The sequence below is a fragment of the Acanthaster planci genome, linkage group LG20 (assembly GCF_054643075.1).
Source record: "Acanthaster planci isolate LZ-2023a linkage group LG20, COTS_SCS, whole genome shotgun sequence".
In the NCBI taxonomy this organism is placed as follows: Eukaryota; Metazoa; Echinodermata; class Asteroidea; order Valvatida; family Acanthasteridae; genus Acanthaster; species Acanthaster planci.
In genome coordinates, this window is record NC_141796.1 from 7,785,821 (window position 1) to 7,808,494 (window position 22,674).

A 22,674-nucleotide genomic window follows, 5' to 3' on the forward strand; every position below is an offset into this window, starting at 1 on the left:
CTAGCTCCATCCTAGACAACGGATTCGGGTGAAGCCATACTTTCATTTTCCCAAACACCCCATCCATTTAATGTCATCATCCTTGTGCGTGTTGTCCAATAGAATCTCCTTATTTATTATGGACTTGGCGTTCATGTTGCGAGCCGCATGCACACAGACTCTTGACCAATCAGAATCGATTAAAATGTCCCGTATCCAGGTGCCAGCGCGTGAATTCCGCATAGGCACCAAAGTTTGTATAGCGCTTCGCGGCGCTATATGATCTTTGGTAGGCAATGTCACTTCTCAGCGGGCATTATAAACTTTACACGGTCAAGTTGCATGTCGTTGAATAGGGAGACTGTACTCAGGGGTATTTGTGAATGTGGAATAATCATAGAAATCATAAGTGATCTCTATGAGAATAATGGATTCGCTGTTCAAACCCGAGTGAGGCGCACTTCGTAAACGTCTATAGCCACAGAGATTCGACAGTCGATCCATTCACAGTCGAGTGAGCAGGTGAGATTTGGATGGATTGATTATTTCCTTCAATTATATGTTTTATGAATTATAACAGTATCAGTAGGCTAACAAACAAACAAACGTGGCAACATTTCAAATTTTTGCCGCGAAATTTTCCTCCAATTAAAATACCTTTTCAGGAAATCGTAACGCAAATACTTGATCTGATGTCACAAATTCGCCTTCTTTTTTTGCTTTTGCGTGAAGTATGTGAAATATGTATCGTTCTTTACGCCAGAAAAGTTGGCCTAGTCTACAATGGTCAAAGGTCAGATAGGAACCTCTTTTTCACTGACATGTAATGAAATAAAAGTACAGTAAACCAATGGAGATGACAGTACTACCATACTACCATGCAAAATCCGAGGGGTGAGACAAAACGAAAATACCATGTCAGGGATCAATTATGTTAAGCTGTAGGGCAGACAATATCGCTGACACCATCTTTTATTTTTTTTTGTCATAAAACTTGTTTACATGAAGAGATTTCCGAATGTATGGATCCTCAATAAACATCCCCCAAAAAGATTGCTTCTGGAACCGCCCTTGAAGCGAAAAATGAGATTCCCTTCACATAATTACTGAGACACAATTCTGTTTCTCAAAATATTAAATTTTCTTTCATAATTCATTATGATATCAAAACAATGTATTTTATTGAAGGTAAAAACAGCAAAAAGGTTTTAATGTTACCATAACTGAGCCTCTATAATTGAAGACAATGAGTAGCAAAATTTATATGCATAACAAAGGAATGCCTTTTTAGAAGCACAGCCACTAGGTTTTGCAAATACACATGTACAAAATCTTCCTGAATTCTCTATAATTGTATATATAGCAGATTGCAGCATCATATCGCGGTGTGTACTGTACAAAGCAAAAACAATAATGAAGGCCTATAACATTTTTTCGAGGAGTCTAAAAATCAAAAGGCATTTTGGGCTGATCTTCTTGGCAAGATATCTTTTCCATCTGACAAGATATAGCCTGCCATCTTTTCAGAGTGACGAGTGAATTCCTTTCTTTTCCAGACATGTTCAATTACACCAGTGCTCGTTTCCTGGGTTACTGTTCTCAGCGAAGTTTGATATGCGTTCATCAAGATTTTTTCATTTAGACTCTCTCGTTCAGTGGCGTAACTATAGAGCTAAATGTTCGGGGGCACCCGGAGGTGCACAAGTTTTAAAGGGGGCGCCACAAGAAAATAAGCTACAAGTGCATATAGCTGTATACAATCAATGAAGATTATTCGCAGATTTCAAGGAGGCACCTGTGGACACGTGCCCCTGTCCCCCCCCCCTTACACCACTGCTCTCGTTTATAACATGACTTGCGACAGGAATTCACACTTCCGTTTCTCTGAATGTTGGCAGCATTCCCACCAGTTCCTCTGGTTTTTTAGCTTTTTCGTCCTTACTTCCGTCTTCCTTCTCGATCGGGAGATTCTTCAGGCTCTGTTGATATTAGACAGACAAAAGACATTGCTCGATTAAACGTGTTTGGTCGAATTAAACAAACCACAATCTGCATGAAAGCAGCTACCTGTCTTTCGTTAAAGCACATGTGTCGACAAGTTAACAGGCCTCCTTTTGCACTCATGTACTGTTGTTATCGTTGCGCCAACAGATATACGTTTATGCACAACCTTTGTTAATTAATCAGCATCACATTACAGAGTTATAGAACAAGGTCCAGTTTTAGAGGCAGGAGAAAACCGGAGTACCCGGAGAAAACCTGCGAGAGCTAGTATGGACTGGAACCAAATGCACTTAAAGCCTGGGCCAAGCCGGGACTCGATCCCGGGCCTCACTGGTGCAAAGCGAGGAAAGAACCGCAACGCTAACACGCTAGCCCGCACCCCCCCCCCCCGTGTACTGCTCAGTCTTCCGCTTAGATTGTATAAGTAGCCTGCTCCGTGAAGTGAGCGCTGCAGTAGAACCTGTACAATATAGCTTGGTGGAGCGATAACATATGGACCGACGTGGGCCATGGCTTTGAGCCCCTCTCCATTCATTTCTATTGTTTTGTTTCACAGTTGCACTCGGTATACGTCAGCATTCCACAATATTCATCCTGTGTATACCAGCCAAGCCCACACACGAAAATCCTTGGTCAATACCATACACCACTGAATACCTTTAGTGATGCAACACTATCACTGAATTATGGTGGCCTTGGAGGGACATCGTCAATCGTCAATATTGTGTTTAAAGGGTTCACGCGCACGCGCAGTACGACCTACATTTTTCGGCTTGATCTCAAGTCGTTATTCGGCTGCTCAGTTTTGGCACAACGCAGGAGGGCACAACGTTAAAAAGCAATTGCTGTGTGTATAGCCGAGCAACTTCTCTCTCTACCTGGCTTGCTGGAAAAAAATTCGCCGCATGATATTTGCGACTGGAGATATAACGAATCGTGACTTTGGTCGTGAATATTGACGCCAATATTCGCGACCAGAGGGCAAGTCGTGAATATTGACGCCAATATTCCTGACGGAAGAGTGGGTTGAAAGTCTGGTGGCAGATATTGACGTCAATATTGACGATGTCCCTCCAGAGCCACCATACTGATCACACCTGACACAGCATCATTACCTTCAACACGAAGAGCGCACTAACACAGAAACTCAGCGTTGCGAGTAGTCGGAAAGCGGTGGTGAGACCCACCATAACCAGACGCAGGCCAGGGCGGTCATACAGAAGGCATTCCCCCGTCTCCTGGCACGATTCCTGCCAGTAGGAACACTGTGTCTCGATCATTGCGCCAAAGATGACCGGACCAGGTATGAAACCTGTTGGGGTTAATACATTTTAGATTATAGCCTTTGGAGCTAATTGTCCTCTTCATTATAAGATTACATTAATGTGCACATCTGCCACAGCAGTCAGGGCTAGACGTGCCCCGTGAAAAGGAGAGTATTTCTGGTATTAGACACCTGAATTAAGTTGCGTCTAGTGTCGTCTACAGTCTCCTTACCGAGTGTCTTCGTCAAAAATGACATAACTCCCATCGCAAGGCTTCTATCTTTCTCCAAAACAGACCTGTGTGTTAACAAAATAGGTAGGTTTTCTAATTTACCACAGCAGATGAGGCTGTTAATGCTATAGACTCTACTCTGTACGGTACTTAATTAGAGTCACGTAAAAGGAGGCACTGTGCATAGGCAGCCAGCAATAGTTGCAGAGTGCAAGAAGGAAAGATAAGGCAAACGTTTACGTCAAGCCTCCGTAAGAATCGTCGGCAGGGAGTACCTCTTTATACAATTATGTGGCTTTGAAGCGAATTACGTGTCATCCCCTTCAGTTTCTCCATTTAATGTATACCATGACTTGCTTCTTGAAAATGCCATGTTAAGCTCACTTAGTAAGCAAACTCATTAATAATTACTGGTAAATGAAACCGCAACGCCGTCAAATATTCTCGTCTCCATTATCCACAGAGTATGTACCGGCAATTAATAAACCTATAACAAAACTAATAAAATTAATTTATGAACTTCAAAATCAATCGGACGGTTTGAAACCGACCAACGAGATGTGAATTAAACCAGTCCAAAAACATTACTTATGAACACTATAAGCCACCTTTTTTTCTCTCAAACACTGGTGTTACTCACCTGAAATACATCATGAACGAAGGATTATACGAGAAGGACCCAGTTGCAGTGGAGACACCAACCATTATTACGAACGGGATTAAAAGGCCACACGAAGAGGCGCATTCACCAGGGATGGCGAAACTCGAAGTGGTCTCGTAATGCGGATATCTTTGCTCGCTGGGACCGACGCACGAGCAGTCTTGGAGGATCTGCGTGAGACGTTTTGCAAAAGGTGTTCACATTGGAAGAAAGCGTTACAGATATTTATATACCCTTTCCAATGCACTCAGTGAAAAGCTTTGAGTTTAATAATTAGCTCATTAAGCTATACCAAAAACCAGTAGCCTGGGAGCCTCATTCGGTGACTTTGTTACCCACGGTGCTTTGCGACATTCTCGTTCATGATCTACAGAATCTTAAAAAAAATGGGTTAACTGTCACTCGATCCTTTGAATAGGGCGATGGGTTCCAGTTTACTCTATTGTCTGTTATTTAAGAAAGTGCAGCTAGTAAGTTTCATATAAAAATACCGTCTTGCTTTGGTCTCTGCTCAGTGATTGACAACCAGCGAAGCAAGCTGTGACGTAGGTGACGTTGTCAGATCCGCAGACAGGCGAGTAAATGCCACTTTCACACGTACAATTCATATTGCAGGCCGAGTACAAATCTAGGCTGCAAAAGAATTGAGAGTTTTGAAAGCTGTAAGAGTGTGTCCGTGTTTTTCTTCCTAACTAAGCACGCATGAGGTTACGTCTGAAAAATAGTTTTTGTCCTTGACAGCCCTTGTTCATTTCATTTACTCTTTTAATGTCAAAAGATGTAAAATAAATAAATAAATAGATAAATAAGTAAAGTTGAGCCAGGTTCAACTTTGCCGACTCTCTGCATTGAGTCGTTGAGTAGGCCTATATAAACACACACGGCTGCATGACGGGCGTACAACGATGTTTCTCTCGCTTTAGTACCACTCGTTTTGTCCATATTCGCCTTGTTACCAAGATATTAGGACCACAGCACCAATCTTCAACAAAATAGCTGACCAACAAATTACATCAAACTGGAGTATCAGTTTGGTTTCAAGAGGCAACATTGGCACCTAAAAAGGAATTTTTGGCGAAAGTTTTCCGAGTCTCGGACGCCATTTTTTGTTTAATTTTTTGGTGAGACAACGTCGCGCAGTGTCTCTTCCGCAAAGGTCTGCCTCTTGACGTCTTGCAGATCGTCTGCGTTACAAACGACCATATGAAAACCACGCTATACAGTAGTCAAGCGGGTCACGTCAGCTGACACGAAACCACTTTGTCCCACGTCCGTCTCTCTTACTGCCCAATTCAGTAGCATCCTGGGTTCACCATATTGCATACCCCAAGACAACACAGGATTGGATTTGAAACTTTGAGGCCCTTTCACGAATATATTTTCCTCATAATTTAATAAGTGTTGGGAATATATCTTTCTCCTCATGGACACGTAATCAAGGTTCGAGCCTCTCATCAGCCTAACAAGGTTTACTTTTCGGGCGAAATCATTCTTTTACACCTCAGTGGATGGTGTGGTTTGTGGTTTCGTCCAAACATATATTCTTCATTATGTCTCACCCGTTTGTTGCTGAATGGTTCAGCTCATTATACCGTGTAGTCAGTCCAGCAATGTTGTTGTTGGGGCACCCCAAGAAAGTCAAAATGACGAACACCAAAACGGACAGAGTGTGCATAGTGATGGAGAGAAAGGAATAGCCGCGCTGATTCCCAGTCAAGCGCGATGTTATGATGCCACCAAGCATTATGCCAAGGAGGGAACCAGGGAGGTGCGTAAAGCCTGTAGAGTGGCAAGAGAAAAGAAGAACGAGATACGAAATGCACACACACGACAATGATACTCAAAAAACAACGATGTATAATGCCAGTTAAACTCCTTTAAAGAAATACCTAATAACATTCCTGCTTCGGACGGACTCGCGCCAAACTCAAACTGCAGGTATTTGGCAGAGAATACAGAAAACCCGCCGAAGCTGAGAACCCACAAACAGAAACCAGCCATGGAAGACATGAAGATCACATTGGACAGGAGACGCCCGAGAGATGACAGAAAGTCTACCAAGAAAAAGGAAAGACAAAGTTTATGGAACCGGCCAAGACTATTTTTTACTTCATGGAGGAGCAAGGCGTAATGTCTGTTTTGGTGATGTGCTGGGGAAAGTCAAATGACGCTGAGCAATCCAGCTCATTGAGAAAAGTTGCCACCAGTAATACAACTCAGCGGGGCATGAATATTTTGTGGTGAAGATAAATGAACGTAAAAATAGTTTGCAACTGGATAGCAAAACAAGATTTTCACACCAATGTTGACGTCAATATCAGGACAAGTCTTGAATTTTGCTGTCAGTGTTCGACACGTGCCCATGCACCAAGGGGCAATTTTCCACACTAGCTCGTCTCATCTTTTGCTGGTGAGGGGTACTTCAGAGTGGATAGCCGGCAAAAGGAGGTCAATCCAGCCAGTGTACTACCCATGTGCAACCAACTTTAAACCTAGTTTGTTGATATTTTATGATTAATTCATTTTAAAACATACTTCTTTTAAACTGTTCGGTGTGACCTGTCCTAGTGAAACCTAGGACTATACGGCATTTTTGCCTGCACTTGAAGTCATACCTTTAACAACTGTCAGTGGTTCACCAGAGAGTGTCTTATGAGAAATCGCTCCTCCCGTCATCGACACATCCTCGGCGAACTGCCCGCCTCGCCCCTTCCCCATTAACGCTGTGCAGCAGTCTGGCACCCCGCTGAAACAGCAGTACGACTTGGGCTTGTGCATCTTGCGCGGGAGAAGGAAGTAAGGCAAAGAGACTAAGCACAGGTAACAACCATAGATGACGAAGCCCAGCCACCAGGCCCCTTGCCATTGTGGATCCGTGGGGCCGATCTCGAGTTGGGCGGCGTCTGTTTTGTAGTAGTCAGCGAAGATGGACAAGCAATAGCTGCTCAGCGAGAAACCAATCAATGGAGCGATTGTCATGGGGAGCCACATCAGTGCTGTAATGCAAACCATGGGGGAATGAGGAAGATTATGGGCCTCTTTGTTTCACACGGATCTTGATCGCAGTGATCCCAAAAGTTGGTTCGCTCCAGAGCTGTTTAGCCTATAGAAAGAAGTGCGACGTTAGTGAATCTAATTTTGGAACCAAAATGGTGGATTATGTGTCAGTGCATTTGGACAATTGCCACTCAATATTACATGCTTTTGAACAGCCATTTTGGTTCCAAATGTGAAGTTGGCGCTATATTTGCTCTTTATACAGCTCTAATTCGTACCATCCATTTTCAGCGGCCTCTGATGTCAGTGAATCAACGACGGATCACTGATCAAGATTCAGATCGGTGTGAATCAAACAAGCTCGTATGATATCGGTGACAAAGGACTAGGGCCTGTTGATGGAAATAGTTGACTCTTTACGATGAAGAAGACGCGTAGTAATGATGACAACATGTGATATATCACAAATGTGATATACAACACCATTACATTATATCCCCCCTTGTTTAGGATAAAATAGTAAAGGAGGTGGCACCATGCATGGACAATGGTGTTCTTGACGAGAAAGAGATCATGACAAAAGAAATATAATGGAGGAGGGGGCACCGGGAAGGATTATGATGAGAAAGCGGGAAACTGAAGAAGAGGCTCAAGACGGCTTAAAATACATCAGGGACGATGTAACAACATTATTTCAAATTGTGAGATGGTCAGGGTCTCGTTTTCTTGATCTCCTGATCTCTATTCATAAAAATCAATAAATTTAGAAGACGTAGGTAGGGCCTAGTAAAATTCAGTTAGGTTTAGGCCAAGGGTTGGGGTAAACCATGCTCAGGCAAGTAAACAGGTCCATCACAATTGCCATTAACCGCAGTTGGGATACCGGTAGTGGGTCTATCTGCACTTCACATGATAAAAACCAGAGCAAGGGCATGTCATATTTGACTCAATAACCCCACAAACTCTTACACAGGTACATGGGCAGCAAGTTTTTTTCCACGGCGTCATCCACGTAGGTAACGGCGAGTGGCCCTAACCCCGCTGTGCCCAGGCCGGCAAGTAGCTGGCCGATTATCAGGGCCCAGGTCTTGCTCAGTTGGGAGCCCGACGCCTCTATCTCCTCGGCCGTGCACACCGTGGCGTTCATCGTCCCAGAGCCGCAGAGGAATTCTGTAAGCGAAATGTACATCACAAACACTGACTTTTTCCCGCGTAGATACACCGAAATAAGTTGACATTATGTTGACCAATCCAACACGAGATCTTAGCACAGTGCGCCAAATTTATTATATTACCAGTGGCCGGTGCTGAGATACTAAAGTGAATGAGCTCACATTGAATACTTGTACCGGGGTGGCCCTATCCCAGTATATTATGCTGACACTAGGCCCAAATTAAAATGGTTGCTCCCCTCTAAAATAAGTCGAATGCAGCCCCGACCAATACGTCGGTGACATGTGCACTGAAAAATTCGAAGCACCCTTGCTAATGGAGAAGGAAATTGTGTCAACGTTTTGTGCCAATAAAATGGCCTTCTATAAGATATTCCATATCTATTTTTTGACATGGACATCGGCGTGGAGTACTTATGAGCTACCCATAAGACCTTTCAACCTCACAAAATGCTGTGAAGACCATTCGCATTTTCAGACATGGGGGATGTGAAAGTTTATGAGCAATTCCCGCTAAGAGATTTTAGAATGTTTTGGCTCAGTTTTTGAGTTGATTCCGCCGCTCCATGATTTAACCTTCCGATCGGTTGCCATCTTCACTGACGACTAGCCCCTCCAGGTCCATGGAGTTGTCGTACAGAAACTGGGGCAGTGCTGACATGAAGCTGCCCAGGGCAACCACGAGGCCCGAGATGCCGATGATACGCGGTCGGTGGTATCTGCATACGGTGAAGAGAGACAGACAGCAATTTTTGCGACGAGGTTTTTTAAACAGCGGCAGAATGCCAACGTTAGGAAGGTAGAATGTTATCGCATTAGGGGATGTGGCGTGCCACGCTAAGAAGTGATCTTTTCAGGTCAATAAGTTGAAGTGGGCCTTTTCCCTTGAATCGACGTTGTGCATGTTAGACATTCCCGGTAAGAACTCCTTTCCGCAGGGAAAAGACCTCTTGAGTCGACCTTTTGTGTTATCTCTTCAAAGCAAAGTAGTTACCGGAAAAAAGGCTGCCATGTGCAACCTCTGTCAAAAAGTTCAAGGCTACTATAATTTGGGCAGGAATTAAACAACCTTATATAGGATTTTTTTCATACTGGAAACGAATTGAGAAAAAACTATCGACGATCCGAAACAAAAATGTCATTCTACTGTTTCTTTTGCATACCAACAATCTCACAGAAGCCACCTCGACCTGCCCAAGACCCTAAAAATACTTCTGAAGCTGCCACGTAATTCAGGTGTCTATTATAATATATTACCAGCATGCTTTGTATGGTGGAATTTTGATATGAACGCCCGGCGTTTACTAGCAGCGGTAAGTAGGCAGATCAGGTAGCTTTTTTTAGAAAAGGTGTTGTGTTCCTAAATTGGAATGAAGGATGCACATACTTTATACGTTGGTTCATATCCACAAACTAATTGCTAAACTCCTTTTTTTTCTAACGGTTTTATATCGCCCTACAATCGCGTTATATTGCTATACTATTACGTTATAATAAAGCGGTAATTTCAAGGCGTTGTTACACTGTATTACGACATGCGTGTATTTACCGGATTGTAGGTCTGCGCACTCTTTATGCTGGCTCACTTTCATGTACATGTATGCCCACACACACTGGCTTAACGCGGTAGTACATGTCTGATACAGCCCTACAAAGGCCTGAAGTTTTACAGCGTTGTAACGCCCTATTAGGGTGCTATGTAAAAAACACCATAAAAGGTAATAATGCAGTACTACGGCGGTATAGCGGGACAGTACAGTACAGCGATATAACGCTGTAAAGAGAAAAAAAACAGACTTGTGCAACAAATTGGCCAATACGAGCCACCATACTTACTTTCCCCCCATGTGTGCGACAAAAAGCACCCCACAGAGCGCCGATATATCGTTGAGGGACATCAGGAGTCCGGACTCGGAGCTCTTGAGCTGGAACCTCTTCTCGATGGTGGAGATGACGGCGGAGAGGTAGATCCCTGAGCACCCGTACACGCCCAGATACAGCAGGCCCGTCATCAGCACGAACGTATTGGGGTGGGCCACGGCGCGCATCAGTCGGCGACATACGACTCCTGCGCCGAACCCTGGGCACAGCGACTCTCGTCTGGGACTCCAGTCGCTGTCATCTCCGCTAGCGAAGTCAAGTGGGTCGACGTCAGCGTTGTGCATCGATGGCTTCTCAGTGGGAAGGTGATGGTATTTGGGGTGCGAAGTGTATTTCTGATCTGCCGTCATTTTTAGCAGTGTCTCAAATCAGCTTCTAAAACGATCATGAAGAAAATGCTACAGTGGCTTGTAGCTTGGCCAACCAGCACCTTCCCTCAATGCGGAGTGCAAAATTCTTACGGAAAAAACTAAGTTGTGTATCGTTATTGAAAAAAACACTGCCGTTTAGACTCAAAACATGGATTCGTCGCCGATAGCCACAAACAAACGTATTCATGTAATTTCTATTTAAGTGGTAAAAAGCCGTTAAGTCATACACAGTGCTATTAGTCCTATAATTCAACACTTACTTTTTGCTACATAATGCTCCTCTAAAAATGGACTTTATGTTGTGTGCGAAATCAGCTGAGTTCCACAACCTTTGTTATCAAATACCTCGCGGACCAAAGTTCAGGATCGGAGCTTAGGCCTAGGCCTACTTATAAAACTATGGAGGTTGTACTTCCATGCTTAAACTCGTGTAGGGCCTACATTAAACCTTCAACAGCGACGCCGTCCCATCAGTGAAAGGGTCCCATGGAGAATGAATTCACAAAAGACAATGATTTTGCAGATTCGCGAAGCTTTGCATGGATCATAGAGAGCCAGCTCCGTGCATAAACAAACGAGATAGCTGGCGCTTTGCTCCATCCTGCGATTAACACCTAATGGCAGGCTTTCGTGTAAAACTGCTGGTGGTCTTTGATAAAGGATTCGAACTTTGAAGTTTGAGGAGACATGACAACGGCCATGCACTTGTCGCACCAGAAAACGTGTTAAAACCGTAACCATGATCGCGATACAGTGAGGATCAGCCGTTGCACATGATTCTGAACGAGGACCATTGTACCTCATCCGCATCCACTCTAATTTGAAAACAGACAAACAGAAAAAGAAAAAAGGAAAAGCAGAAAAGAGCCCCAAAATATGGATCAGTGATTGAGTCGTGCTTGCTCCCTCCCACTATAGGAATTCCATGTACATGTAATAACATTAATCCACGCACACTCAGCTCTTAAACTCACGATACAACCGTACAATTTTGTCTCGATAAAGCAAAGGAGCCTATGACCAGATCTCGTCCATCTGCCTGTGGCTTCAAACTCAGCTCAGCAACAGACCATATGGCTGAGTGTACGGGATAAATATAGGTTTCTGCGCAGCAACGAACAGATTAACGGCAATGGTGTTGGAACAGTAATGACCTCAGGCTGGTTTCAGCTGCTGATGAATATGTGTCTGGTTAACCAAAACTAACGCCGCAGAGGGGACGAAGCCTAAATTTGGAGAAATTCTATTGGGCTCTCAGAACAATGGACTTTTGGTAGCGCTTTGCAAAATAATTGTTGAATAATAATGGTTCAGTGTGAAGTGGACGGCGTAAAATAGTGAGTCAAGTGAGTTTCGGACTAATTATAATACATGTAATAAACAAGTGGAAACTTGACCAGACATGCCGGGACGGTCAGCTGATGAAGCCTTTGTGGCACTGTCCAGGAATCCGGAAATGAGCACGAAATCGCGTAGACCCGTAAACAGGGCAAATATGCTCCTTCGTCATACATTGGGCCCTGTCTCGATCGATAGCGATTTCTTTCGATCAAGTTTATCCGGGATGTCAAGGGGTATAATCAGACATCCGCTGGATCTTATCAGCTGAAATTGCACCAGTATGTTCAATACTTACGCTGCTAACTATTCCCTAGGTTGAATGTTTGAAGAGAAGTCGCCTTTTCCTCGTTTTGAAGAAAATATGCTCCCTTCAGTTTTCCCCACTCATATCATGCCACTTCGGACGAATTTCACGTTGTTCACCCAGCACTGCTGGTGTATAACGTAGTTCATAATGGGATTATCAGTGGGGCGGCGCATGACAGGGTAAATCCGGTCCTGCCTCCTGCAACTACGGCTTTGAATTTTTATCAAAAGAGGCAGCGGTGATTGTAGCTAGTGTTCGATACTTTTGAATGCCGTAGTCTCAAATGGAGACGCTGCACCGCGTTTTGCCAACATAGTATGCAACATAAACCGTTGAAAGTATTTCTTATAGGGGTTTTCCTGAAGATATACCCCACATATATATTTGCATTGGACATTTGCAATGACACATGATCAAGCCAAAAGTGCATTTTTTTAAAGAGATATATATTTCACGCAAAATCGTCATTGGAAGCGAGTATCAATCATTGATCCTACTAAACTCCACGTTCTGGATTCTCGGTTAGGCCTAGGCAATGAATTGCAAAACGAATAAAATTCCAGCAAACCAGATTTTTACATTGGTGAATCTGGCTTCAAATACTTTTGCAAGCTAATAACCATCAAGATGGCCTTTATTTCAATGCTGGCTTCATGATTTACATTTTTACGAAAGTGTTGCAAGAATAGGCCTATCATGAATTTCTTTTCTTTTCTTTTTTGAACGAACAGAGAAAATGAACGGATATTCACTCCTCGAAAAAGGCTACTGCATTATTTGCTCACAAGATCAATGACTAACAAAATAATCCATCAAACGTTTCGTTTCCATCACAAAAGCTCAGCTCACTGGTGTTCCAGTGTACGACCCTGAACAATAAGCAAAACTTAGGAAGGAAATGTACGTGATTTTGGCTCGACTTGCACAATGATTACAAGGTCAGGGACCAAACCACAATCTAGCGAGAACGCCAGACTACTTAGTATGCATACGTGCTCGATTGTGCAACGATAATTTTTGAGCTATTAGAGCACGGTTCGCAGATGACATTGATCTCTTTATCGGCCAAAATTTCAAATACAAATTGCTCTGATTGATCAAATTTACGTACAGGAAACATACTACCCCAGATCGAAAAAAAAATTTCCTTTCATTTAATTGATATCTGTAATAGCGGATCAAGGAGATTTTTTTGGGGGGGGGCGAATCTCCAGGTTACTGGATATACTTGAATTCGTTGGGTAGGCGAGTTGATGAAAACGTTTACGCGAAAAGAACAAAGCTTTGCTGAAGTTTACTTTATGCATGAAATGTTGCAATAAAAAATCTCCATCGATTCACCGCGGCCTTATTACCGTGGCGATTTTCCAAAATAGCGATCGGAAATAATTTCGCCATAGACTCCAACGGTAACGTCAATGCAGCCAATGTTGGCTGTGGGCATTTCAATTAAATTTCGTTAGTTTCCAAAAAATTTCGCGGGAAAATGACATCATTTTTACATGACCTGGTGAAATAACGTAATTGCCGCTTCAGTGAAAAAGCGATAACCCGGCAGAAACTAAGGACATCGCTCCCCGACCTGATTACAAAGACTCCTTTGTGTGGTTGAGTACGAGTCGAGTGACGGGGGCCGGTACAATTTACACCCAGACTTCAGACTATAGGAATTTCCTTCTTATCCTCGAGAGTACCTGTCGATCTAAGTGGTCGTGGAAAACTACGGCTGTTTTGTGTCCAGAGCTAGCACGCAATGCCCCAGTCCATTATTATGCCACTTGCAGCGAATCGTTTAACATGAAGCGCAGCTTGCTCTCTTAAGACGTGACACGAAACAGCCGTCAGTTTTGTGCAAGTCGGGCGAAAATTTGTCCGGAGTGAGGAAAACGACAACTAAAGGCAACATTTTTTGCTCCAAACGAGCAAAATCGAGTTTTCTACAAATAGCAACCTGGGGGACAGTTAGCAGCGTAAGTATTGAACATACCAGTGTAATTTCAGCTCATAAGATCTGGCAGATGTCTGATAATAATAATATCCCTGGAATTATCTAGGGGCAAAGTACTCAGTTTGAAATTTGGTTTAAGTAGTATGCATATGGGGTCCGACATCCGCCCCGCTCCATCCCACCATGATCCCACAAACCCCACAGAAAATGAGCCTTTTCGCCATAGGCTCTACATGACGTTTAACAATAACAGGGCACGAACAGGGATTTTATTATTGTTGTGTACCCATAGAAATGCTGCTCCATTTCCCCCAGTTCGTTGGAGCGGGATGGATGTAGGACCGGACCCCACACCACCTGACCACAGTTCTGGGGGTGAGAACTATCGTGGTTATAATTTACATGTTTATAAGACATGAAAGATGAACAAAGAAATTGACTGGAGTGGGATCGGAACCTGCGGCCTCCGAAATGCTGTACCGGTACTCTACCAACTGAGCTATCCAACCCTACCTGTATGTTGGTGGCTCTTCGCATTTGTCAATCATGTCAATGTTCGGGGGGCGCTATTTGGTTGGGGCTCAATCCCTGGCTACACATGGCATGACTTGGTGTTTCAGGCTTAATGGCTTCTGGCTATTTCCCCCCCCCCCCAGTACAGATACTGACGATGGGAAGAGCCACGAACATAGGGCTGGATAGTTCGGTTGATAGAGCACCGGTATGGTATTTCGGAGGCTGCAAGTTCGAATCCTGCTCCAGTCAATTTCTTTGTTCATCTTACATTATAATCATTGTAGGCTGAGTATCTAGTCAGTTTCCCCATAGAAAGAAATCACTATGGGCCCAGTACATGACAAAGAGTATATACACTGTATGTAGGGCCCTGTTTACGGGTCTAATAGTGGGCTTGCCGTAACTTCTAAATGCGACGAAAGTAATGACCTCCTTCCAGCCTGTGTGAATGCAGTATTGTTTTTGTACTCAATTAAACATGTTATCATTGGCCTTGCTTCTTTTACATCTATCTAATGTTACTTTTGCTAGGCCCCTGCACTGTATATTTTTGTGTGGAGACCACACTACAATGGGCCTAATCAAATTGGATTGCCAGGTTCGTGTACACTTGGCAGAAATGAAGGGTAAGCTGAGATCCACATGAGATAGCATGCGAGCATCAAAAAGACACTCTAAAAGGCAAGTCAAGATAGACGAGCCAACACACCTACACGGACCTGCGACAGACACCCAGCGAAATTCCCAAGCAAACAGCACAACCAACAGTGGTGGAGCTGGCCATTCCCAACCCACAGGGGTGGCGGGCGCCTTCCAGAGACAGTATTACCCCCACTGGGTCATCATCGGCCTGATTGCTTTGCTGTTGACTGTCGGTTACCAGCGATGGGACCTGGTCATAGGTTTTGCCAGGGAGTTGCGAGAACACCCTTGGAAATTCGTTGGCAGATGCCCGTCTTTGCATCAGAGAATACCGTGGGGAGCGACCATCGACCGAAGGAGTAATCTTACGCTTGAAGAGTTTCGTCGAGTCTACGATGCTCAAAGGTCAAATAGAAACCCAATTTTTTCCCCCAATTGTAATGAAGTAAAAATATGGTAAACCAATGGGAGATGGCAGGACTACATGTACCATACATGTGGAACATCCAAGGTCTGCGACTAAACGATAATACCAGGCCAGGGCTAAAGTTTATATAGCCATTGGGTAGACAATATTGCTGAGATTTTTGGGCTTTTTTTAAGAAAAGCTCAAATGAGAGAACCACTCTGCATTCCAGGTATTTTGGTTTCCTGTGCATTGCTCCCATGTAAAAATGGCCACATGTGCAATATATTGCAGATTCTGAGATGAAAATCAGCTGGTTGTTGTGTTATAAATACCGCGGATACTCACAGATCAAAGCACTCACAGTAACTCTGAGAACCTCATGAATTGTGACTCGGCACCTTTCACTGGTTCTTCACAGGCTTCATTGCCTAAATTTCTGACCCCTTGAGTAACAATTTTTCTCGTGCCTCCCTTTTGCTATCTCTTGACAGACCGGTTCTGATTACCGATGTACTGCAGGATTGGGGAGCGATGCGCTGGGACGCCGACTTTTTCCTATCGCAGTACGGCAAGCAGCGAGTGGTAATGAAAGCCGTTGAGGTAGGTAGAATCATTTTGTCGGTGATGTTGACTTCTGTGGAAGTGTGCAGCTCGATGCTGTCATTATGGCACCGAGGGAAGATTTAACCAGCATTTTTGCACAGATCACAGAACCTGGTCTGCCCTCACTGGTACCCACTTTGCTCCTGGGTGGGATGGAGCAGCTACTGATAAAATATATGAAAGTCACAGAAATTGGACCAAAAAAAACTGAGAATGCCCTGGAATTCTGTAAACAGCCAAAAGACAGGGCAAGTTCTATTAAGGACCATAGATAGTTCGACCAAGTCTGAATGAACACGTGCTAGTTGAAGATGGTTGGACTTGTCTAGTCAACTATTCACGACCAGCCAATCGAGATCGGTCGCATCATTGGTAGCCATAACCGTCTTAAATAGCACAGTACAGAGCAGACCAGTTATAAGAAAAATGCAGGAAAAACAGTATGTCCCTACTAAATGACCATTTCCACTTTTATTTTTGCTGTTTTTTCCCTTCCTGCAGCCACCTTTTCCCCTCGTTAGCCTAAGACCTGACAGCGGAAGACCAGGGGCATTCGCACTTCATCTTCACTGCACATGCGCTACGTACATGTACATCACGAACAAACCACTAATTAACTGGTCTTTTATCAGACTTCCCCACATTTGTAGAAAGGTCATTGCAATCAAGATCATGCCTGAGTTATTTTGGCTGGGCTGCTTTTGATGTGATAAATTTACTGGCTCTCCTTAGTCAATAGTAGTGGCTTTGACGGTCTTCTAGTTCTCTATAGACCGATCCGTCGGGACGCCATTCCGAGGGGCCATTTACACTCATGCAGCTGTCTCAACCTGAGCGCGGACGCGCACTTCGGCAAATTGACTACTGCCTATTGGTCAAGGAGGAATTTCACATGCGCACACTGCCTACATGTGAACAGGACGGCCCTGTAGTAATGGCTTCTAATTTTGGTCGTCAGATTTGTTTATACCACGCAGCTTTTCTCTGGAAAATGCATTAGATATCACAGAAATTGTCCTTATTTAGTCCTAGCAAAATCCCACATTTCACACAACAAAATGTAATTTGTGTCCGCCTTTCCTTTGACACCTGCACTAGGGCACGCTGGATCGAGCGGAAGGCTTCTCGCTGCCGCTAGAGAGGTTCATCGCTCACCGTCACCAGAGCAGCCCTCATCGCTGGACCTACGTGGAAGATGAGCTGCTCGTCCCGCACACAGCCGAGCTAAAGAAGGACATCGGTTCTTGCGTAGGTGTAACAGGTGGAACGTTCCACTTTCTGGCTGCAGGCCCACGTGCACTTTTCCATTTCATGAGCAATTTTTCAGTGTAAATTTCTTGGAAGCGGGATTTTTTTCAGAGTTGAAGGCAAAACACTTTACCTTGGGTCTGCTGTACATTACCAGCACCGTGTTATAAGTCTAAACTGAGGGTCACTTGAAGCACTGAGAAAGTCCATCTCTGTATACCTAGTTACAGTAAGAATGGTTCAGCTTACAGAAGTCGATGCTAAACCAAGTTTGCCCAAATTCTTCCATATTGATCCTTTCATTTTCTGCTTGTTTTTATCACCCCCTTTTCTCTCAAATGGTAACCCAGCCTTATCTAGAGGAAGACTTCTTTAAGTTGTTCCCCCAGGAGATTCGTCCGTGGGACGCCATGCTCCTGTGGGGGACTAAGTACTCGCGGTCCAGCCTCCACATTGGTAACAAGCACATCTTAGTGTCTGTCTCTGGTTGGCTTTGTCAGCATGCTTGTCTTGTAACCTTCTACAGGCCTTCGTTAGAAGCCATGAAAGCGGTGGTACATGTACCGTGCTTGTAGTCGTGAATCCAGGTCTGGGTCCAGGGGTGGTGGCAAAACAGATTTTTTTCCCAGAAATGACTGTCCAATTTTCTTGATCTGGAAAGGAATCCTCAATAACGTTCATAGAATGCTGGTGCTGAATTTCTTAAAATCGTTTCAGTTTCTTGTGAAAAAAATTGGCAACATTCCTGTATGGCATTCTCTCCCCCATCCCAACTGGAGGTGCGTCTTTATGCCGGCTGTTCACGCATAATTCGTTTTGAACTTCCACATTCAGTGCCTCTTTAACCGATAGTGCTTTGCCAATATGCATACCATATATAGGACTACATGCAGCATTGCACCCCAATGATGGCCTTTATCTCCTCAGAATTCTCTATGAAGATCAGTCCATCAGCAAAAACCACCGTGTCCTTTATAGGCTCAAAAAAAAAGAAAGAAACTGGAGCATTGTACAGATCTGTCTGTATTTGTACGTAGGCTTGTGCTAATATACATGTGCCTCTGCAATACATGGCCTAGCTGTCTTTTTGCTCCTGATGTGTTTGTCCATGATTAAATTTGTAGCTAGTTGCTCTTCAACAAATAGTAACTGGAGTAATGTTTAAAGTGCATGCTTGCTGCTTGTTGATTAAATGCAGTCTTTGTGACTAAATTCTGTTTCAACCTTCTGATCTGTGTTAAACAAATGTATTTCACCTTTGTTTATGCTCTCGGCTTAGAAGCACTTTGCTTTGACAGAGAAGGGCAGTTTTCCCACATGGAAAGTTTGCTGTTTGGAATTGTTCACATGTGTTGCTAAAAAAATCTTCCTGTTTTTGGATTGTTTTGTCATACAACAATAGGGTTGATCTCCTCGATTTAATTTACTGTCTGGTCTAATAGGGAACATCAAGGTTTGTAGTCGAGTCATGTCTGAGATATTTCCAATTTCTCCAAGGCACTTGTCATTTTTGACAAATCAATTTGTTATCCGTGTAGGTTTCTTGAGGAAGAACAGTGTTTTCATCTTAGCGTGGGTAATCAGTAATGGACATTACCTTTTAAAAGACATCACTGTTTAGTAATGACACAAGTCATACCGAGTCGTAGAAATTGGACAGTGAGTGAAAAGACTATGACTCTTGGAATACGCCATAGAAATTCATACATTATGTTATTCTGACTTTCTTTTCCCTCTTCCTGTTTGGTGCTGTAGATCCCTATAATTGGACAGGAACCAATGCAGTCATCAAGGGAGTGAAGCAGTGGAAACTGTACCCACCTGGGCAAGACGAGCATCTCTATATCCTGCCTGACCGCATGTCTGGTTTCCCGCTTAAGAGCTACAAATACAACAGGTGAACAAGTAGATTCTTTGTAGTAAGGGTCTTGCTGGGTCCAAATGACTGGCAATAGATATTTCTTTTGCTACATCCAAATCGCAAAGTTTGCCAGCCAGGGTTGGCAAGACTGTGACTCGCTGTAAATAACTTGCAAAGTGTTAAAAAGTGTGGTGCCAAAATTACACCCCTGAATGGTAAGTAAATATGGAAAATTTCTTCTGTGTTAGAGTCATTGAACAAAAAGCAGATTTTGAGGCAAACCTTCATGTATACCAAGGGAGAATGTTTCGCAAACGTTTTTTTTGCCTGTACAGAATGGTGGGCAGTATTTGTAAACAACAGAAGGGTCCACAGACAGTGTATTCCCCTAGGTGTCACTGGTTAGTGGTTCGAGCCACTTTCCATGGAGGTGTGTTTTTATATCTGGCTACAGCCAAGTAAACCAGACTAGTCAGCGAAGATACATGTATTTTGTTGACTGTTCCAGAAACCACAGTTGGAAGCCTTTACTGCCACTTTAGCACACTTGCATACAGGTTTGCACATGTTTATGGGTGTGCTTGTTTTTAGGAAGTTGTGACTTTGCATATAGGCGGCGAAAGTGGTGGAGCCAGAGGGGCCTGTGGTTCCCCCACTTTTTCGAAAGGGGGGCTCCCCCCCCCCCCGACACACACACTTTTTGCATGGCCTATAATTGGGTGGGGCTCCATGGATTGAGCTATTAATAACCGAGGCCTGATGGTTTAACAAATGGCCTCCCCACTTTGAAAATCACTCCACTGCCGATGTTGAATGAAGTTTAAGAACATAAGAGACATCCAAGGACTTTGATACATCGTCTCCCTGGATTAGTCTCTGGTGAGGTTTCAGACAATGTTTCAGTAACTTAAAGTTTGACCACTGCTTCAAAAGAATTGCTCAGAGTCTGCTTTCTGTGAACAGATGTTCATCGTTAAAATCATGTTTAATCCCTCAAAATCCACTTTGCTGTGCAACCCAACCAAGTTATCGGATCAATGCAAGGATTTTGGACTTAAGTGTTTACCTTTGTTTTGTAGCCCCGTCGATGCCTTCGATCCCGATTTGAACCGATACCCAAACTTTGTCAAGGCCGAGGCCGTGGAGTTCACCCAGTACCCAGGGGAGCTCCTCATCATTCCAACTGGGTGGTTCCATCAGGCGTACAACACTGAGGAAACAATAGCAGTCAGTGGGCAGGTCATGAACAGGGCAAACTATAGGTAGGTTCCCCCCCCAGCTGATTTTACCTGCCAGTTGTCACAATTCAGATTTGGATACAAAGTACGCAAAAAGTGACATGGAAACAAGAGGCGGAATGAATCTAGACCAAATCTAAACAAGAAACACTACACATTGTTTTCAATCTTTCTGCATTATCTTTTATTCTATCTTGGCAGGATGGTGTTGGAGGAGATTTTCAAAGCTGGCAATGTCAATGTTGAATCCCTACCCTCCAGCTTTTCTGACATGGCACCCGTAGACCAGGTTTGTTTCCTGTTGGTCTGGAATTTTGCTCTGAACAATTTGATGTAAAAAAAAACTCAAAGTTTGTTAAAAATTGGTTAGAGTTACTAGTTTGGCATTGGGGTTTCGCACAGTGACTAGTGGGACAGTTCCTGAAAAATATATGAGGAGCACTGGGATCAGTTGCAAGTCATTTTGAATCAAATCAATCCAGTGTTGGTTTAGATGGCACAAGTCATCTCAAGGCTCACTTCTTTTCATGCCTTTGTTACCGCTATAGGTGCGGACAGTTATGGAGGCGATACCACAGAGTATTTTGGATGAAGGTCGCAGGGTCACCGAGCTAGCCCTTAACCAGGTCAAGAGCAGATCGCATGAGCACACCCGAAGCACAGTTGATGTGTAGAACGGAGCAACATTAACGTTCATTCAGATAGCAGCAAAAATTTCGAAGAAACCTCAGCTGTTGGTGTCTCGAAGCTCCCATCGTTGTTTGCTTTTTGTTTGGAGATCGCCCCAATTTACTTCTCAAGTTGCATTTGTTATTAGAAAAAAAAATAAGAAATCTCGATGTTGAAGTACGTTGACAAAAGAAGGAACAAGCAAAGGTGTCCAAGGAAGTTACCTGGACATCCATTAATTTAATTACATATTCACATATTTGATGTGATCCTTTATCCATTACATGAAGCTTTAGAAAAGTCTTGACTTTGTTATTCTTGAGAAGATAAATAGTTTTCAGAGTGATGTCAGTTTCATTACCACCAATATTAGTTCAATTAATGGTATGAATATTAGGTTTTTAGGGGAGGGCTGCTATCCCCTCCCCCCTTGGTAATTAATTTACTGTAAGTGTTGCATGGCACTGGGGAGCTACAGATTAAGAAGAAAGCAGTAACATCTACAACTCATGGCAAAAATGAAGACTATCATGTCTCATGTACTGAGGGAATGAGAATTCACAAACATAGTTTACGAATTCCAAAGTTTTTAAGAAGTACTTTTAGGATTTTAATTCAGGTCAGATTGTGAAAAGCTCCTGTATTGTGACTTCTGTATATTCGAGCATCGTTTGTACTATTTATTTGTGGTTTTAATTAGTAACATTTTGCACTTCAAGAGACATGTTCAGTGAGCGGTTATTATTTCCGTGAATTCTGAGAGAACAAATTAAAGAATTGATTGTCCTTGATGTGGTGAAAAGTTTGGGTTCTTTTGCTTGCACGTTTTGTGCCGGGAAGTTGTTTTATTCTTTTTATTTGTGTGTTTTCTTTGGTGGTATTCTTCAACTTTATCATGCCATGGGTTATGCGTAAGACGTCACTTCGGTTGGAGCCACGCCCACTGCACATTACATAGAACCGGAAGTTAACGCGCACGTACCCCGGGATTGTTTGCACGTATTAAGTCACGAACCGAACATACATGTACGGGAAGTTGCTCGACCAGCAGTTCCAGTGAATGAGAATTAAGTCCCCCCCCCCGAAAAAAACGTGGAGGCAATAACGGAAAGAGTTCTATATACACACGCCACTTGACACCCTGGCCTTTTGCACAAACCTTATGCTACTGGTCTGAAAATTTTCAAGTGTTTTCTAAGTAAACGACTTGGTTATTTCCCTCCTGAATTGAACTTTTTGGACACGTTTTTGCTTTGTGACGGCTAATAGGTCACTGTAAGGAATAATTACGGCCGGCCGTATATGAAACTCTTCCGGACAATAACAAAGC

The 22,674-nt window shown here is 43.5% G+C and overlaps 2 protein-coding genes across 7 annotated transcripts; one reads left to right on the plus strand and one right to left on the minus strand.

The window, feature by feature from the left end:
• Nucleotides 1-908: 908 nt before the first annotated feature.
• Nucleotides 909-12,424, minus strand: LOC110974939 (solute carrier organic anion transporter family member 2A1-like). 2 transcript variants are annotated; one of them, XM_087130730.1, is made up of 13 exons: nucleotides 12,199-12,424; nucleotides 10,823-11,377; nucleotides 10,147-10,566; nucleotides 8,887-9,029; nucleotides 8,108-8,308; nucleotides 6,757-7,137; nucleotides 6,031-6,195; nucleotides 5,701-5,920; nucleotides 4,633-4,774; nucleotides 4,121-4,311; nucleotides 3,481-3,545; nucleotides 3,099-3,295; nucleotides 909-1,958 (listed from the first exon to the last, which is right to left on the minus strand). In XM_087130730.1, exons 3-13 carry the CDS (start codon nucleotides 10,539-10,541, stop codon nucleotides 1,848-1,850), a joined length of 2,211 nt encoding a protein of 736 aa, XP_086986856.1. In that variant the 5' UTR covers nucleotides 10,542-10,566; nucleotides 10,823-11,377; nucleotides 12,199-12,424; the 3' UTR covers nucleotides 909-1,847. The 2 variants fall into 2 exon arrangements, with proteins under 2 accessions (XP_086986856.1, XP_022082621.2); XM_022226929.2 differs by lacking the exon at nucleotides 10,823-11,377.
• Nucleotides 12,425-14,004: 1,580 nt separating this feature from the next.
• Nucleotides 14,005-22,135, plus strand: LOC110974936 (uncharacterized). Of its 5 annotated transcripts, XM_087130742.1 has the most exons (10): nucleotides 14,006-14,180; nucleotides 14,451-14,533; nucleotides 15,206-15,721; nucleotides 16,217-16,325; nucleotides 17,427-17,576; nucleotides 17,927-18,032; nucleotides 19,332-19,473; nucleotides 20,517-20,699; nucleotides 20,877-20,964; nucleotides 21,224-22,135. In XM_087130742.1, exons 3-10 carry the CDS (start codon nucleotides 15,327-15,329, stop codon nucleotides 21,347-21,349), a joined length of 1,299 nt encoding a protein of 432 aa, XP_086986868.1. In that variant the 5' UTR covers nucleotides 14,006-14,180; nucleotides 14,451-14,533; nucleotides 15,206-15,326; the 3' UTR covers nucleotides 21,350-22,135. The 5 variants fall into 5 exon arrangements, with proteins under 5 accessions (XP_086986870.1, XP_086986868.1, XP_086986869.1 ...); XM_087130744.1 differs by lacking the exon at nucleotides 14,451-14,533 and having other exon boundaries at nucleotides 14,005-14,180; nucleotides 15,273-15,721; XM_087130743.1 differs by lacking the exon at nucleotides 14,451-14,533 and having other exon boundaries at nucleotides 14,006-14,201.
• Nucleotides 22,136-22,674: the final 539 nt, after the last annotated feature.